This window comes from Alosa sapidissima, chromosome 13 (assembly GCF_018492685.1).
Source record: "Alosa sapidissima isolate fAloSap1 chromosome 13, fAloSap1.pri, whole genome shotgun sequence".
In the NCBI taxonomy this organism is placed as follows: domain Eukaryota; kingdom Metazoa; phylum Chordata; class Actinopteri; order Clupeiformes; family Clupeidae; genus Alosa; species Alosa sapidissima.
The window spans coordinates 27511035-27530104 of record NC_055969.1 but is presented as its reverse complement, the minus strand read 5'-3'; the positions used below and the strand labels follow the sequence as shown (position 1 = coordinate 27530104).

General features: G+C 42.5%; 1 protein-coding gene across 1 annotated transcript; it reads left to right on the top strand.

Annotated features, from left to right (window-relative positions):
- Nucleotides 1-1654: 1654 nt before the first annotated feature.
- anxa4 (annexin A4) lies at nucleotides 1655-18012 on the top strand. Its single transcript, XM_042059908.1, has 13 exons — nucleotides 1655-1772; nucleotides 2842-2889; nucleotides 4397-4475; nucleotides 6522-6616; nucleotides 9649-9762; nucleotides 10640-10730; nucleotides 11523-11602; nucleotides 13707-13763; nucleotides 14482-14575; nucleotides 15323-15418; nucleotides 16714-16772; nucleotides 17115-17237; nucleotides 17632-18012. The coding sequence occupies exons 2-13, from the start codon at nucleotides 2881-2883 to the stop codon at nucleotides 17689-17691; spliced, it is 957 nt and encodes a 318-aa protein (XP_041915842.1). The 5' UTR covers nucleotides 1655-1772; nucleotides 2842-2880; the 3' UTR covers nucleotides 17692-18012.
- The last annotated feature ends 1058 nt before the right edge of the window (nucleotides 18013-19070 follow it).

Genomic DNA, 19070 nt, shown 5'->3' with positions numbered 1-19070 from the left:
TCACTCTCTTTAGCACCTTACCATGCACACATAACTAAAGGACTATGGTTAGACTACTTTTTGCACCTTCACCATGACACTCACTCCCTTGAGCACCTTACCATGGTATGTAGTATATTTAGTATTTAGTTTTGTTAGTTTTCCTATCTTCTACTGTCTTTATTGTACAGTGGAGTTTAGTTATATGTTTATACTTATACTTATGTTTACCATTTCTGCTGTAAGTGCATGTTGTGTGTGATGTCTGTATGCTACTGAGACCCTTGAATTTCCCCTTGGGGATCAATAAAGTATCTATCTATCTATCTATCTATTAAACAACACGCATAGCCGATGCTGCATTTCAAAGACCAGACGCGATGGATGATGATAAATCTGAAGCCTCAGATGTCCGGTCAACTCCACCACCACCAGATAAAAAGCAGAAGTGTCGGGCGTATCTTTCGGAATCAGTGACATTGGAAGTGGAGTTGCGGCCGCTCCAGGACACTATCATTCTCCGTGTAGCCTACACATGCAAAGTGTTCTTTACCCAAAGCATACAGTAGGTAGCCCTGGAAGCAAATGCAATTTGCTGCCGCTAGGGTGCGTCTAGATTTCTAGGCTATACAGTAGGCCTATGCGTCCTCTGTCTATGATCTGCAGGGTTAGGGACTCCTCGACGAGAAGATTGCTCCGCGGATAATTTCTGGCACAATGGTATCATTGAACCGCGGCCGAAAGAAAAAGAAACTAAACATTTCCCAGAATTGGAAACATTTCTTAATTTATTGTTATCAAATAAAGAGGCATAGCATTAGGGGGTAGTGGTGTGAGCGCTCATTCTTGTGTGTGCGCATCTGTGTAAGTTAAACAGTCACCACTGGAGATAACGTGGGTAGCAGCAACAAACAACGTAGCCTTTTTAAAACGAAGCGGACTCTTGCTGTCCATAAAAAGGATACTAGATCTTGTTAGGCATGTTTAAGTTAGGCTAATGAACATGTTGCATTCTATACAGCCTGATTATGTAATTCTTTAAGCTACATAGCTGTCTCCAGTTTTCCTCAATTTGACTAATTAAGAAGCGATAATAGGATATTTGACCGGCATATCATCAAAATGTCCGGAAAACGAAACCTCTGCCGGTGACCGGCATTTTTTTCTAGCGGAAACTCCGGTGTGTGGGTGTGTGTGTATTCGTGTTTGTGTTTATGTGTGTGTGTGTGTGCGTGTGAGTCTGTGCGTCAAAAGCTAGCCTATCCTCTGGTTCAGTGTTTCTCAAACTTTTTCAGACCAAGGACCACTTAACCAATAAAAAAAAAAATCACGGACCACCTAGCTAAAATAAAAAACAGTAGACCTACTTCAACAGTATTTAACACAATAGGCCTACTCACTGAACCACCTTGCTTATTGACTTTGCACCTTGCTTATTGTGTCAGGGGATTCATATAATTAAAACTGGCAAAGTTTAGGCTACAGTGTTGCAGAACGGTTTGGATTTACAATACAAGTTTGTTCAATATTGCAAACAACTCATCAACATTATATTTTACCACGTCTGCTCGCGGACCACACTTTGAGAAACACTGGTTAACTGTTTTCTGCTCAACAAATTTGACAGTCTACAAAGGGTGTTCATGGATGAGGAAATGAAATCTGATCCCTCATGCAACACACCCACCCACTCGTTTACATAAAACCCAGCGGTGCCGTGCGTTTTCTCTGCCGTGCCATCTTCATTTTTCAGCAGTGGTAGTCTCTGGGACCAAAAAAGAACACATTTCAGGGTAAGCATCTAAATTCAATCTAACATGAGGTTGTAGCGTGAATGATGTGGTGTTTTCCCCTGTAGGGCGGCTAACTTTGGCTACTGTAACATTGTGAATAAGTGGAATTGAACGGAATGTGACATTTCCTGCAAGTGCGGGCAGTTTGTCAACAGCAGTCTATTAGTAACATAATGTCTATATTTTGACGGAGTCTAACTTGGTTAACCTTTTAGTGTTACCAGAAAAGCTTTATCGAGTAGCCTACATGACTATTACGAAATACTAGGCTGTTCCGAATCCGCCCTGATCAGCGCCTTGTCATATGAACACAACGTAATAGGGAATGCCTACCAGGTCATTTCACAACGCATTCCCCCGTAAAGTTTAAGTGACGCGTCGGCGAGATTTCCGTCCATTTCAGTCAAATGTGACCCTTAGCAGCAGGCGATGCTGTCCCCACACCCACCCTTTCAACTTGTAACTTGTTGAATGACAGATTGGAACAGACCAGCTGCAACGCGCTGCTAGCCTACAGTGTAACCGTTTGTAGTGGATTAGAATCACATTTTCCTTCTTGTAGGCTATTGAATCAGTCTTGTAAACTGATAATAGCCTACTAAAGGAGGATGCAAGGGGGTTGTTAGAAACCTGAGTAATCACAGGTCAGTCTCCAAGCTGATTGAGATAATTCTGTAAGGACAATTAAGCTTAGGAAACTTGATCATTTATTAATAATAAGGGAAGGCACAAAACATCTCAAGTACCATAGCACACGCTCCGATAGTCACAAAGCCCCCACTTAGGGGGTTTGAGATTCAGGTAATTATAGGTCTCCCAGCAACCACCTGCTGTCATCCCAGCGCATGGTTGCTACGGTAAACAAGAAGGGCTTTGTGCCAACACATAGGTAATTTCTTGCATTAAATGAGCCTCAATGGACTATCCGCTAGTTGTGTGTTTGGCATTTTGATAAACTACATGTACTGTACCTATTAGTGATGTCTTAAATATATTAAATATACTGTATATGTGAAATATATGTTTTTCTGATCCCAATATATTTTAATATATTTCTTCTTCTCTCCAGCTTTATTGCTTTGTTTCCAAACATCAGCTTCATACCACAATGGCAGGAGTAAGTACATATCGGCATGACACCGTGTAGAGATGAATCTTTGTGTGTTTGCCACATGCTTTTGCATAGTATTTGCTTAACAGCCTAAGTTTTTTTTTTTATTGCTGTTCTGATTTTCATACCCCATACACTCCTGTGTGTTCTGTATAATAGGCTACATGGGTATGTGTGTGTGGGTATGTGTATTCCTAGAGTGTTATCTCATTATTATCTATATTGCCCGGGAGCATACTACCCCCACTTATCATCTCCTCCAGATACTGATGCGGTCCAAATGGGTCAGGCTTGGTCCTGGCCCAGATCCATTTCACTAGCTGTTTATTTTAAGGGCCATAATCTAGTTAATGGTTACACTGTTAATGAGTTTATACTGTTAGTCTGGGGAATATTCTCGATCATCCAAACACTGTGTAGTACCAAAGTCCTTTTAGGCAAGTCCCTCCACTCGGCGGCCATATTGCAACGCTTTTGGGGCACTCATCGGTCATCCTATTCGGCAGAAATGCGCGTGCGCAAGGCTTCACGACACCAATCATGCTCCAGCGGCGAGTTCACAAAACATGATTGGCAAGATGTCTTCATAACACACCATATGATTGGCTCAATTTATTCACATCACACCACATGATTGGCTCAATGTATTCACATGTCGACATCTTGCAGAGGAAGGGGTGGGAAATGTGTAGACAACGGCCATTGGCGTTACAAACTAGCCCCATGCATTTCTATGGAGGATTTTTTGAGTGCTGTGTCTCCTCCATTAAAAAGTCTCTGGTAGTACTGATGCTCGTGGGTAATTGGTCCAGAGCTGATGCTCGTGGGTAACTGGTCCATCCAGAGCTAATGCTCGTGGGTAACTGGTCCAGAGCTGATGCTCGTGGGTAACTGGTCCAAGTCCAGATGCTTGTGGGTAACTGGTCCAGAGCTGGTGCTCGTGGATAACTGGTCCAAGTCTCAGCTGGATTCACAAGTCAGATAGAAGGAAAAGCAAACACACAAAACAGTGCAGAAGAAGTGAAATCAGAAATGATTAAAACAAACTGTTTACTAGCCTTCACATCTAAGAAATTAGACATAGGAGAACACACACACCAGGGGCGGACCAAGCTGCTTGCCACAAAGGGGGCTAGGCATTCTCAATGGACCCCCCTGCAGATTATTTGATATAAAATAGACACAAAAACCCATCAATAGACGTCCCCAGTATTTGCAGCTATTTTTCTTGGCATACTGTCCTGATGATAATTGTGTGAAATCTCTCTTTTGAGCCATTCCTCACTCGATAATCACAATATGTTTGAGAGTGCGAAAGATGGCGACGAATCAGGAGGCAAATACCAGTGTGTCCGTTCTGTATCCTTAATCTGCTGTTCTCTAGTGTCCGTTCTGTGTCCTCAATCTGCTGTTCTTCAGTGTGTCCTTAATCTGCTGTTCTCCAATGTCCGTTCCGTGTCCTTAATCTGCTGTTCTTCAGTGTATCCTTAATCTGCTGTTCTTGTTCTCTTAGCGCGGAACCATTACTGCAGCCTCCCCCTTCAGCGCTGAAGATGATGTTCAGAAGCTCAGGGCTGCCATGAAAGGAGCAGGTGTGTTAAACGCACACGTACATGCACACGCACACATACACACACACGCACACACTCACATACACACACACGCACACACTCACATACACACACACACACACACACACACACACACACACACACAAGCCCGACCGATAAATCGGTGTGCCGATATTATCGTCCGATATTAGGTATTTTAAAAATATAATTATTTTAAAATGAAGTAAAGGAAAGCCAATTACTGATCCTTCATCGAACTTTCCAGTATTATCTCTCCATTGCCGCCCTGCAAATATGTGCCAGCTAGAAATTGGAACAGCGCCTATTTTTCCATGACAGGCAAGCGTGTTGGAAGCGTTTCCTGCCAAAAGAGACAGTGAAGAGATTTTTAATAGCCAGACTGGCCACAGCAGCGCCGCATCAGAGATGCTTTAATAGCCAGACTAGCTGCAGAAGTGCCGCATCAGAGACATCTGAGGTGCGGATGTGATTGAGGCAGTGTGGCTGCTGTAGCCTGTTACCACAGGCGCCGAAATGACAAACAACACGCAATGGAGCTGTTCGGCAGACACAGCACAGGCAACGTGTTCAAGCCACTAGTCATGTGCTCAAGTCCTCAAATATCAAAATCTCTGTTTTTAAAACCCCATATTGGTCGGGCTCTAATACACGCGCACACACACACACACACACACTTCTCTGACCTCATGTGACTGGCCTCTAAATAAATGAGTTTTCCATCTGAAGGGTGCTAACATGTGTGTAATGTATGTTGTCCACCAGAAGGGTGCTAACAGTTGGAGATCACTTTCATTTTCTCTACAGCTTTAGGTGCCATTTCTTTTTTTTTTATTGTAGAGAGGAGATCTTGGACTGAGGATTAGAGAGGAGTTATTTTAACTGTAAACAGTGCGGTTGAAATCTTTAGTCCGATTCAGGTGGTGGTTGCTAGTGAAGTCCCACCTTCTATGTGACACGCTTTGAGTGTCGAGAAAAGCGCTATATAAATGTAATGTGCTGTTTTTGTTGTTGTTGTTATTTCAATCTGATTGAAAAAAAAAAAAAAAGTCTGTGTAAACACGACTAGTGATGTGGCCCGCTTGGTTAGATTTTGGTCTGACCACACACTGTTTCCACAAACTACATGTGTATTCACACATTTTTGCATCTGGGACTTCCACTTTCCCCACAGTAGGCCTAGATTACCACATGAACTAGATCAAATCGAGATGACTGCATGAGCTAAATTCAATCAAGATCAAGAGCCACTTGATCTTGATTGAATTTCACTCTATCATATTAGGGGAGAACCATGTGAGAGTGTGTCTTCTAGACTGCTGTATGTCACACTAGTTGGAGAGGTGTGGTGGATCAGTGGCCGACTTGCCACGCATGAAACAATTTTAGATTCTGAGAGTCCCTGTGCCATTGCAGTTTGAAGTCGCATACTGAGGTTTTGATTGGTCGATCTAAAGCAGAAATCCTTCATTCATGACACTGACTGCTTATTTCGCTTATGATATGACTGGTAAAACATAGCAGACATAATACAATGATTCGACGGTCAAGAGTCGAGATTCTAAATGTCAGTTCGGGTATATTTTTGGTTACTTTCCCCTAGCAGTAGGGAACAGTGGGTTGAGTCTTGCTCTTGAGAGTGGGGTTTTGGCCTCGGTGTTGGGACCCTGGGAGTGAGATGGAGGATGCGGCGGGGTGTAATGTGTGTGTAATGGGCATCAGCTGATGGTGGCCTGAGCTCCATTACTGACTCATAGCCACCCTGCTCTGGACAGGCGCCGCCCCAAGTGAAGATGTGGCATGTGTGGACGAGGGGTCAAACTTGGTGCTCACATGGTCGCAGGCTTCATTCCTCACAAACTTTCCAATTATGTCGTTTACTTCCAGACACCACACTAATGCCTATATAACTTGCTAAACCACCTCAACATTGGTGTTGTTTACCTCCAGACTCCACACTAATGCAGCTTGGCCTGTACGGCTTGCTAAACCACCTCAGTGTTGCCGCTGCAGCTTGACTGACCGTGCTATGTTGAATTTTTTTACCAGGCACCAATGAGGCCACCATTATTGAGGTCCTGGCCCATCGCACTATTGAACAGAGGCAAAGAATCAAGGACGCTTACAAGCAGTCTGTTGGAAAGGTACAGATGCACCAGAATTACACAGCTCCTCTTTACTCTCTCTTTCTCTTTCACTCTTTCTCTCCCCCTCTCTCTCTCCCTCTCTCCCTCTCTCCTCTCTCTCTCTCTCTCTCCCCCCCTCTCTCTCTGTGACTCCTTCTGTGACTCTCTTCTCCTCATTCTCCATTTCCATCTGTATCTCTCCTTCATCATTCTCTGTTTTATATGATCTTACGATCCAAGTTATGTGCGTTCCTTCCTCTCATTACACACACACATAAGCACAAACACAAACACAACACTTCCTGGTTACATTACCATTTTTGTTAATTTGTTAAGGGTGTTTTTTTTTCCATTGCTTTTCTGCATAGATAGCAGTGGACCATTTTCGATCCGGTGGTTAAAGTTTCGGGTCAGATGTCCCCGCTATTGCGGAAGTTGTGTGAGAAGCTAACCGACCCCAGTGCTGACCAAGGACACTAGTCATAAAGCCACAGGCGTCCCTTTATGAGCGTGCAGATGAGATGCATCACCTAATAGATGAGGCATTTAACTTCATCGACTGAACCTGTCACTGTCCGATTGGCCTTGCGGAGCAGACCATGAGCTAGCACCGTTGCTGTGGCATTTTGCGGAACTGCCCCTCTCTGAGAGAGGCCTTGAGTGCTGAGGGCTGAAGACTGAGCTAACATTGTCCACAAACTTATCTGAGGGAACTGATTGGATCTGTCTGGGCTATAAAATAACAGACTTCCTAGTTCCCATCGCCAATAATGAGGATGTTCTCTTAATGGTTAATGTATTAAAGTGCCATTTATCAACCGAGCAGTGGTCCCTACTAGTTTTGAGGAGAGAAACTGTCAGAGGGTTCAGGGTTGTCCTGATAGTGTAAGTAGTATTCAAACAGCTAATGGATGATTGATAATTTAGTGATCATCGGCATAAATATTTACTCACATTTTCACTCGGTTTGAAGCAAGTACGTATGTAAAACACACATATAACTATACTCATGCAACTGTATCATCAATATCATAATACAACAGTGTGGTTTCAATTATTCTTATTATGTGGAGGACTTTTCACAGTAGAGAATATGATCTGGCACAGTACTGGGTATGATGTTGGAGTCTGTCTCCTATCTGAGGGCAGTACTGGGTATGATATTTGAGTCTTTCTCCGAGCTGAGGTCAGGGCTGAAGCATGGGGAGGTTCTTGCATACCAGGTAGCCCCTCATGAATGCTGTTTGTGGGCTTTCTCAACAATGGCTGTCAGATCCTGTGTTGTGCAGTGAAGTTTCTGTATAGGTTCTGCTGATCCTGTGTGTGTGTGTGTGTGTGTGTGTGTGTGTGTGGAAAGATTGACTCATACTTGAGCGCAGGCAGTTGAGGTTGAGGCGGCCTTAAAGAGGAGCTTGTCTGGGGACTGAAGTTCACTGAGTGTGTCCCAACCCCACCCTGGCGGAGTCTGCAGTGGAGTCAGCACTCTTTCCACTGGCCCTAGGTCAGCACACACACATCCTTAAAGCTACAGTACAACAGCTCATCTGAGCACTACATAGCACACTGCTGTTAGGATACATATTTTTCATGGCTACACTTTTATGAACACATTTCAGATTTTCACTCAAGCATTGTAAAGCTAGATAGCCCTACATGAATGATTTCCCCTTGGGGATCAATAAAGTATCTATCTATCTATCTATCTATCTATCTATCTATCTATGAACACTTCCTCCACTTCTACTTCCTAAAGCTACAACAACCCATCTAAACACTACATACAGTACACTACATTAGTAAGCTACGTTTGGCATTCTTTTAGCTCTGCGATTTCCACTGTCTTGGTACACAGATGTCTTTAAAGCGACAACAGCCTGTTTAAACATATCAAAGCCTAAATAAGCTCTGTTACTGCTCCTCCAGCTGTTTCATGAACTATTCCCTGTCTCTGAATTTAAAAAACTAAACAAGCATCGCAGAGCTAGATCAGTAAACTGCCCAGTGTGTATGAATATCTCTAAAGCAATGCCTTCCTCTTCTGAACAGAAGACTGTCCATCTCCGCACCGTTACTGTTCTTTAAGCCGTTTCATCAGATCTCTCTCCACTGTCCTTGGAACAGTACACAAACCGCGTGAAAGCTACAGCAGTCTCTAAACACATTATACCTGTAGCTCCTCCCTCCAGCACTGCCTGCTGCTGTTACGTAAGTTTGTGCGTGGCCAGCCGTGGGTCAGTGTTTCCACACCTGGAGACGAGCAGTGTTGGTTGTCAAAACATTGTCTCGCTTTACAACAATGACCAACAGTAATTAGAATGGAAACTGAAGGACTCTTATTGTTCATAATGTATCTATGTCCTCTCTGGCTTTCAGGGTTTTGATTGCATTTTTACTTTTACTTTCTAGGACACTGAAATTACATAAATGTCATGATGTAAGATATAAAATATTATTTGTTCTATCTTAGTTCAGATAGTTCAGAGTTGCATTGTTATGGCGAATCCAGAATCATTTTATTCAGTGAATAGAAACTAAACAAGACATCCACAAGCAGCAGATTCTCTAGTCACTACAGTAGCCTCTGCAGTAAACGCTTCACCAAACACTAAGCAACACACACACACACACACACACTGTGTTCAGATGACTCTGGAGAGGTTCTGGCCCTCAGCTGGTGTGGTTCCAGTGGAACAGTTCTAGAGTTAGCAGTTGCGTGGTATTTTCCAGCAGCACTGCCTAGAACACATCCAGCAGTGTGTAATTTTCTTTTTCCCCCTACATATTTTACAGCACATTTCCATAGCAACACGCCTTTGTTTATGTGTGAGCCAGGTCTGTTGTACAGTATGTTGCCGAGTCAGAGCAAAAGCAAAAGCATAACTATTATAGCCTATGTGACTGCCCTGATTAAATAAAGGATAAATAAAATAAAATAAAAATGTAAATATCATGTGGGTGTAATATCACAACATTGTCTCTGCGTCTGACTTTCTCTTTGCTTCTCTGTCTCCCTGTCTGTCTCTTATGCTCTCGCTCTCTCTCTCTCTCAGGACCTGGTAGAAGACTTGACATCAGAGCTAACTGGGAACTTTGAGAAGGTGGTGGTTGGGCTTATGATGACAGCACCAGAGTATGATGCCTATGAGCTTCACAACGCCATGAAGGTCAGTCACAAGCTCACCGTGTCATTAAGGTCATTGGGCCGGCAGGCTGGGCTACTGAGGTAGTCCCGCTGAATGGCGCTACAATGTTATATTCACATGCACTCTAAAGAAACAGTAAGCACGTAGTCAGAGCAAATAATAATGAGATACAAGTGATACAGTTCTTACAAATGAGATGCAGATGCAGCTAGCATGCAGCAAGATCTCTTCTCAATGACATACACAGGCAGCTAGCATTTAGCAAGACCCAATGAGATACACAGGCAGCTAGCATGTAGCCAAACCTCTCCCCAATGAGTTACACAGGGAGCTAGCATGTAGCCAGATCTCTCCCCAATGAGATACATGGGGAACTAGCATATAGCCAGAACTCTCCCAAATACTGTAAGATACAAAGGAGAGGCACCATTTTAACAAACATCATAGAGTTTGTGCAAAGATAAACGGCACCATGTTTATTCAGCAAATGTGTTTCTGCTGACTGGTCTGTCATGTCTGCCACATGTTAATCTAGGCCTTTTAAATCATAGGGCAGTTCCATGGAAAATTATGTTTTTGTAACATCCATAACAGCTATAAAATGTGATGGTATGATATGATGTGAAAGATTACATGACATTTGAGCATTTGCTTTTTTTGGCTGAAGAATGTACATGAGAAAAAATGCACAAAAAATGAATGTAATCATTCACATCATACAAATGCCAAGGCATTTCACTGGCGTTATGGATGTGACAAAAAGTAAATTTTCCGTGGAATTGCCCCATAATGTTATTATCGTTTCACTTGTGTTGTTGACAAATAATAGCAATGCAGACATACGTGGCTGCAGTCCTGTAAGACTGAACAAAGCTCATGTCTCTCCTCCATCCTCCAGGGAGCAGGGACTGAAGAGGCTTGTCTTATCGACATCTTGGCCTCCAGAACAAGCGAGGAAGTGCAGGCCATCAACGCGGCTTACAAGAAGAGTATGTGGCTTTGTGTTTGTGCATCTATACGGAATAGAGTGTTTAATGTGTTTTATACCTTAATGAATGTATACCATCATTGAGACAGTGGTCATTGCTGGTACCTGGTAGTGTGGCATGCGTGTAAAAGCCATAGGACGGACATTTGGAAAGACAGAAAGGACATTGTAATATGAACTGTTCTCTCCATGTGGGGTTTGCAAGCCTATGCACCTACCATTTTCAGAGCAGGCTTAGGGGTAGGTACAACAAGCCCCAGATACACATGGGTAGTTTCATAAGTGCAAGCGCTTGACATTATCTACAAACATGTCTGCGTACTTCAAAATATGGGATTATGTTGGATAATTATTATTATTATTATTATTATTATTATTATTATTGACTAAACCTACCCTATTTTAAAAAAGAAGGGCAAAAATACCATTTGTTGATGAGTTTTCATCCTAAAATTGAGGTTTTATATTAAAACCACTTTCATATTAACTCACTTTTACTGTGGGCAGAAAACTGGACCACACCAGGATGTTCTTTAACATGTCCCAATTGTGATTGTCCAAAAAAAGCACAGAACTTTCATGATTTAACGGAAATGACGGGTATTTGAAATAGGCCAAATTTCCGTTAAGCGTAAGTTCAGAAATATAGTTGATTGAACTTGTTTAGTACAGGAAATGCATCAGATATGCGTCAAACTTAGTAACAGCCTACCAACTTCCAGATAAAATGATCTAGTAACTCATAATATAATAACGGATGTAAAATGTGACCACTAAATATTCTGTCCAACAGAGTATGACAAGAGCCTGGAGGACGATATCTGTGGTGACACCTCAGGCATGTTCAAGAGGGTCCTGGTCTCTCTGACCACGGTGAGCACAGCCAGAAATGCACATATAGAAATACATGTAGACACACACACACACACACACACACACACACACACATATATATATATATATATATATATATATATATATACGTGTGCACACACACACACGTACGTGCAAGAACACGTGCATAACCACACACTGTCGCACACACACACATATCCACACACAGTGAAAAACGTGAAAAACATCATTCTTACAGCACAGGTACAGCTCCACCTGGACTTGTCCATGAACACACCTTTATTGACCCTTACGGCCTCGTGTCTGTCATGCAAACATAAGTGAGTTAATGAGGTTAGTCATTGCTTCCTAGCTATAAGGGCTGGTGGGGCCAGTGCTAATGTCCGCCTTCTGTGTCCACAGTTAATCGGGTAAAACACAGCAAGTGCTGTTGGGTGGGATGACGGGCTAATCTGATTTGATGAAGGACTAATCTGATTTCAGTTTTACTCAAGTTATTGTGGACAGGGTCTGAATGAAAACTGATTTCAGTAGAATAGTTAGAATAGCAAGCTGAATGACTGAATGGTACTGTAGATAGCGTCTGTCCCCAGTTGAACCCCCCACCATGATGTAGACTCCTCGGTAGTTATTCTGTAGTATTCCCCAGTTGTGTAGTATTCCCCGGTTGAAACCCCACCATGATGTTGACTCCTCTGTAGTTATTCTGTAGTAATCCCTGGTTGAACCCCCACCATGATGTTGACTCCTCTGTAGTTATTCTGTAGTAATCCTCTGTGGTGTGTGCAAAGTTCTGCTCAAATTCACATTAATGACCTGATGAGGATTTTAAGAAGTCATACATTCTCTATTCTTGGCTGATACACTCAAATGGCAAAGGGCAATCACATGTATGAATGGTAAAGGTCAAATTAGTGTAAAGCCTTGTGTAATATCCTATTCATATTCTGGGGCGGCCCTTGCTCTACTCAGCGATTTCACAGATGAAGAGAAGGGGAAATCGGTTGCTTTGCACGTGATGTTTGTGTGTGTGTGTGTGTGTGGTAAGTGTGTTGTGTGGTTTGTCTTGGGGAGTTCCATTTCCTTTTAAGAGACCATAGTGATCATAAACCCTCCCCGCCTCCACACAAACACAGACGAACATAATCTCACACGCTTTGGACAAAGGCATCTGGCAAATCCCATAACCATCCCATAACCATAACCAATCACACACACAAGTCAACTTACAGTACAGCATAGAGCAGAGTTAGTGGTGGAGCTTTGGTTAATATGACCCCGTTTTCAAAATGGGGACATTGTGGCAGTTGTAGAGTTTTGAGAATGAAATGTTGTCCCACCCGTGCCTGATATAGGATGTCAGCTGATCAACAGTGGGATTCCTTAATCGTGCTTTTCTTTCCATGATGCATTTAGCAATGGGGCCATTTTACTATGGAGTCATACTGATGAAATATGTGTTGAGAGAAAGTGGAATAGAACATTATGTCCAATATTCCAATATATGGTTTAATGTTCTGCATTATGTCCAATATTCCAATATGTGGTTTAATGTTCTGCATTTCTCATTAGTGGGTCACTTTGATACTAAAAGTATGATTCTATGTAATGACTGTATGATCTCTGTACTGTCCCTGTGTATATCTGTGTGTGACTGTGTTTAGAGATAAGCAGGAATATTATGACTTTGCAGTGTTTTACTGTTCTGCATGGCTGCGTCAGTAGCTATCTGCTCCGGATTGCCAGGCTGCCACTAATCAGGGTCTGATTCAGTGTAGTCCACGTGACATGGGATGACCAACGCCATCTCCCGTCAGCCTGGAAGGATACTTAAACTCTTAACTATTTCCTTGTCTAGTTAGAGCAGCTGATGGATCTTTAGGTGAAGTCATGCTGTATCTCCCTTGATGCGCATCATTGTAAATAAACTCTGTTCCTGATTTTTCATACTATTGGTCTGACTGGGTCTCTATTAAATCTATGGTATCAAAATTACCATCAGTGTCGAGAGCAGTTTAGGGTTGGGTATATTTTTTGGGGGCATTTATGCCTTTAATTGACAGGATAGTGGAGAATGAGAGGAAGTGAGTGGCTCTTTGACTTGTGTGTATGTGTGTGACAGGCCGGCCGTGATCAAAGCAACACTGTGGATGATGCAGCCGCAGCTCAAGATGCCAAGGTGAGTTGTGCCAGGACTTTAATCAGATTAAGTGTTCATGTAAACATGGCTAATGCAACTCAAATTCTTAGAAACGGAATAACCGCTCAATCGGAACAAGAATTCTCATATAAACACCTCAATCGGAATAAAAATGCCTGATCCGATTAGAATTTCAATCGGAATGAAAGAGGTGGTGTATACCATTCTTATTCCGATTGAACAGCCATGTATATATGGTCAATATTGGATTGCCTGCTGTATCTTCTCAAAGAAAAAGTAGGCAACAATGGCTATTCCGATCAAAGATTCTAAAGTGCTTAAGAGCACCTGATCGGAATAGAATATATCCCGTGTAAACAGACGGCACAAATTTTTCGGAATAGTTTATGCAGAATGACAAAAAAAAACTGTTTATGTAAACCCACCTACTGTGGTAAGTTACTGTACTGTATATGTGAGCTGATAGACGGATACACAGAAATGTGATGGAAAATCCAACTGAAATGTCTCTCTCTCTCTCTCTCTCTCTCTCTCTCTCTCTCTCTCTCTCCTTCTCCCTCTGTCTATCTGTCTGTCTGTCTTTCTCTCTCTCTCTCCCTCTCCCTCTCTCTCTCTCTCTCTCTCTCTCTCTCTCTCCTCTCTCCTTCTCCCTCTGTCTATCTGTCTGTCTGTCTTTCTCTCTCTCTCTCTCTCTCTCTCTCTCTCTCTCTCTCTCTCTATATCTCTATCTCTTCAGGACATCTACGAGGCAGGAGAGGCACGGTGGGGGACGGACGAGGTCAAGTTCCTGACCATTCTGTGTGTGAGGAACAAGAAACATCTTCTCAAAGGTACACACACACACACACACACACACATATATACACTCACTTTCTCTCTCTCTCTCTCACTCACACTCACACTCACACTCACACTCACACTCACACACACACACACACACACACACACACACACACACACACACACACACACACACACACACACACAGTCATCTGTAGGAAACATACCAACATACAGTACATAATTAAGCACAGACATATGCACACTTACAGACCTTTATTCCACACACATCTGAACACACACACACACACACACACAAACAAACACATAGCCACTCGTCCACTTGTGTTTCCCACTCGTATAAACACACAGACATGCTGTTGATGTGAACGTCCACTACATCCACCTTCACTAATCCAGTTCAGTTGCACTCTGTGGGAGCAGGAATGCAAATTATGCGAATTATGTGAGAAGCTAAGTGCCCCAGGCCTCGTGTCTGTGTCTGTGTGTGTGTGTGTGTGTGTGTGTGTGTGTGTGTGTGTGTGTGTGTGTGTGTGTGTGTGTGTGTGTGTGTGTGTGTGTGAGCGTCATTCATCCCCTATTTACTCTAACTATGTCTCTCTATGGAGCACCAGCACACCTGCCCACTAATCTGTAAAAATCACCCAGACATGTCAGCAGAATTCAACACAACTCAACACTGACACCTAGTGGTCACATAGGGTGCTAACAATGCCTCTCTCTGTCTTCCTCTTTGTCCGGGTCTCTTTCTTATTCCCACTCCCTTGTTGATGCAGTGTTTGATGACTATAAGAAGGTGTCTGGGAAGGACATTGAGGACAGCATTAAAAGCGAGATGTCCGGCTGTCTGGAGGACGTCTTCTTGGCCATAGGTGAGTGTCGCTCAGTTCCCTCCTCACTCGAACAGATAGGTTCTACAGCTGTCACTCACATCCTCTCACTGGCTCTCACAGTTGGCCTGTCACATTTGATGTCTGTTGTCGGGTAACAACATTATTTTATTTTCCACCGGTTGAAAGATTAATAGTCTCTCTGAATACTGGCACAGCTACACTGGTGTCATAGTCTCATAGTGTAGTTTGTAACATAGTATTTCTATTTAACACATGTCTCCTTTGTAATGTAGCTTGAATTTGAATCCTTATTTTGTAAGTGGCTTTGGATAAAAACATCTGAAATAAATACATATGTACACTGAACATGAAAATGAAGCAAAGAAGAGATGCTGAGAAGACACAAATAATAATGCTCTCATCTCCACAAGGCTGCGCTCCTGGTGTAGTCGCTCCATGAAGATTATAGTAGCAATTTGGTGTCATGGTTTTGCGTAAACATACACGGCACTTAAGAAATAGCCAACTGGCGTGTTATCTGCACGCATTTTGAGCTATCTGCGTGTATGTCAACGCCGCGTAAACATACACTACGCTTTTTGTCTCACTTTCGTGTGTATGTCAACGGCAAGTATATGGCGCCCCCTAGGGTTAGGGTTAGGTTATGGCGTTGATAAACACGGCAAAATCCGTTAATGCGTTAGATAACACGCTAGTGGCAACTGGCGTGTCATACATACGCAGTTCATGATATCCGTCTGATAGTAGGCGTAGTGTTGCAGCATGCGCACCACGAATGCTCTTCCTCAGTCCAGTGATCAGTGTAGCTATCAGGCTGCCACATTCACAGCGTTGAACTCTTGTCAGGAAACAACTTCCGTTTATGTTTTATTTCAACAGTTCAAATGGGAGCAAATAAAAACTGTAAATAAAAACAAGCCCATTCAGACACAGAGCCATGTAATGATACACACGGTTTCTTACATTGTTGACTGTGAACAGAGATTTGTCAAGTTGACAAGTTTTATGAAGTATACAACAGTGAGGCCAGACTGAGATGCACAGAATGAGATGCACTTTCGGTCACTATGTGATTTTTACCACACAGCCTTTGTACCTTTCATATAAAGCTGTTGGTTTGAAATGTCTCTCTGTTTTTTATCTCATCGATACCTTAAAGTTAAAGTTGATTGGTATTTAGCAGACGCTTTTATCCAAAGCATCAGCAGGATCGAGATTTGAACTCAGGCCGACTGATCGTCAGACAGTGACATTACTGCAGACAGTGACATTTGGGCCACATGTGACGGCTTCTTTACTGTTTTCCTCCACAGTGAAATGCATCAGGAACAAGCACGCCTTTTTTGCAGAGCGTCTTTACAAATCCATGAAGGTAAAAATGATTTTCTTGGAATTTGTGTTCAGCTTTGTGGATCTGTGTGTGTGTGTCTGTTTCTGTACCTGTTTTATATACTGTGTGTGTGTGTGTGTGTGTGTGTCTGTGTCTCTCTGTGTCCAAGCCTGTTTATATATTTGTCTGTGTATATGTGTGCACAAATGTGTGCGTATGCCTGTGTGTATGTGTGTGTATGCCTATGTTTAGGTCTGATCTTTGCTTGCGTGCGTGTACGTGTGTGTGTATGTGTACACGTATGCTTATGTTTGTGTCTTATCTTAGCGTGTTTGTGTGTGTGTGTGTGTGTGTGTAAAACTCAACTGTGTCCATTTGGTTCAGGGTCTGGGTACTACAGACAGCGTTCTGATCAGAATCATGGTGGCCAGGGCTGAGATCGACATGCTGGACATCAAAGCAGAGTTCAAGAAAAACTACGGCAAGACCCTCTACTCTTTCATCAAGGTGAGACACCAGACTGCAGCAAACAGCCAATCAGCAGAGGCCTGAGGGCTCAAACATTAAGATACAGCCAATCAGCAGAGGCCTGAGGGCTCAAACATCAAGAGACAGCCAATCAGCAGAGGCCTGAGGGCTCAGCTCACATGTAAATATCAAGATACAGCCAATCAGACTGCAGTCCATAGTTCACCAAGTTCACCAGCAGAGTGAGTTACAGTACACATCTCTTGTACACAACAGGCCATCGCATCGTGATGTTCCCCCAAGGTGGGCATGTTGATGAAGCAGCCTTAATCCATAGCATCAAGCACCACTGCATACAGAAAAGGTTAATGTCTTGTTGTTCAGGGTGTGTTTTCTGTCCTGCTGAAAGAGCCCAATGTTGTGTTGTTGCCAGGGTGACACGTCGGGCGACTATCGTAAGATCCTGCTGGAGTTGTGTGGCGAAGATAAGTAGAAGATCATATGGAGGTCGTTGATGTCTGAGTGAGCCATTAGTGCCTCGTCTGAAAGATGACACCCCAGTACCTGTCCGCCGGCCCACCAGAGGTCCACTTATTCCAAAGATTTGTCAATTCCGTGCAGGCTTTTTTATGTTTTTAGTATACCAGCTAGACTAAACCACATGCTATTTTGTACTAATGAGTTTGTGTGATATTTTGATAATGAAAGAGTTTTCCACGTGTGAGTGCTGAAGGTAAGAAAGCCGACCAAACAGCTGTTGTTAGCCTACTGCCTGTAATTACTGTTTCAGTAAAAGTTTTGTTTTTAATCCCCACATGGTGTCTGTGGTCTGTTGTTTAATCCCCACATGGTGTCTGTGGTTTGTTGTTTAATCCCCACATGGTGTCTGTGGTCTGTTGTTCACAGGGTTCCACGTTACCTCTACTCTCATTTCTTAAAGTGTTAAGGTGAAGCTGGTTAATGTATGATAAAGTAACATTTTGCATATGTCCAGTGGTAAATGTTAACTATGTGATAACTGTTATGTATGTGATTGGTTTCTTTAAAACGATTGTTTTCCTTCCAGTGGTGTCATTTTTATTATAGCTCACAATGGGATATTAGCGCACTCTAAGCTCTCTCACTCACTCACACACACAGATGCACACACTTACACACACACACCCTGTAAAACTTCAAATATATAACCCTTAAAATAAATTAAGCACTACTGATAGCTGAGGCTTCCTTTAAATATTAATCAATTATTCCAAATCAGTTATTCAAAGCTAAAATGAACTAACAAAACGGTGAAATGGTAAATTGGCTTAAATTTCTATATGAAATACATGAAGGCATCTTAAGTGTCACACACAATCAGAAACTATTAAAGGCAATTAACATTGCAATAACAGAGAGTGTGACAAAAATAGTGGAGGAATGCCTCCTCTGTGGAAATACTACACTTAACCTGTAAGCTATGCATTTCCCCCAGAATCCCCACCTTGTTATGTACACCAAAGATCTCATATTTTTCTGGTGAATTGGTGGTGAATGAAGCTGTATTGTTTTGTGTTACTATACATCTGTAGCATAGTTCAACCAGCAGTCTTGAGTATGGAAAAATGAGGGACAAGTACAAGTAAAATTCTAAAAACATTTGAATTGATTAAAGAAACCATACAATACAATGCTGTGGACTTGGACCACTTTCACATTTCACTACAGGTTGTATACTGTTTAGAACTCTCTATTGAGATTTGATTAAGGAAGTCAACGTAAGTTAAAAAGGACAAAGGGTTTTGGGTCTGCAAATTTGAGAAATTGTCAATATTGTGCTTGTTTTTTTCTACTCATAGGGAGGTGCCTAGCCTGATATATCCTCTCCATGTA

Coding starts and splice junctions, on each gene's coding strand:
- anxa4 (XM_042059908.1), top strand. Junction 6,617..9,648: donor ACAAGCAGTCTGTTGGAAAG/GTACAGATGCAC, acceptor TCTCTCTCTCAG/GACCTGGTAGAAGACTTGAC. Junction 9,763..10,639: donor AGCTTCACAACGCCATGAAG/GTCAGTCACAAG, acceptor TCCATCCTCCAG/GGAGCAGGGACTGAAGAGGC.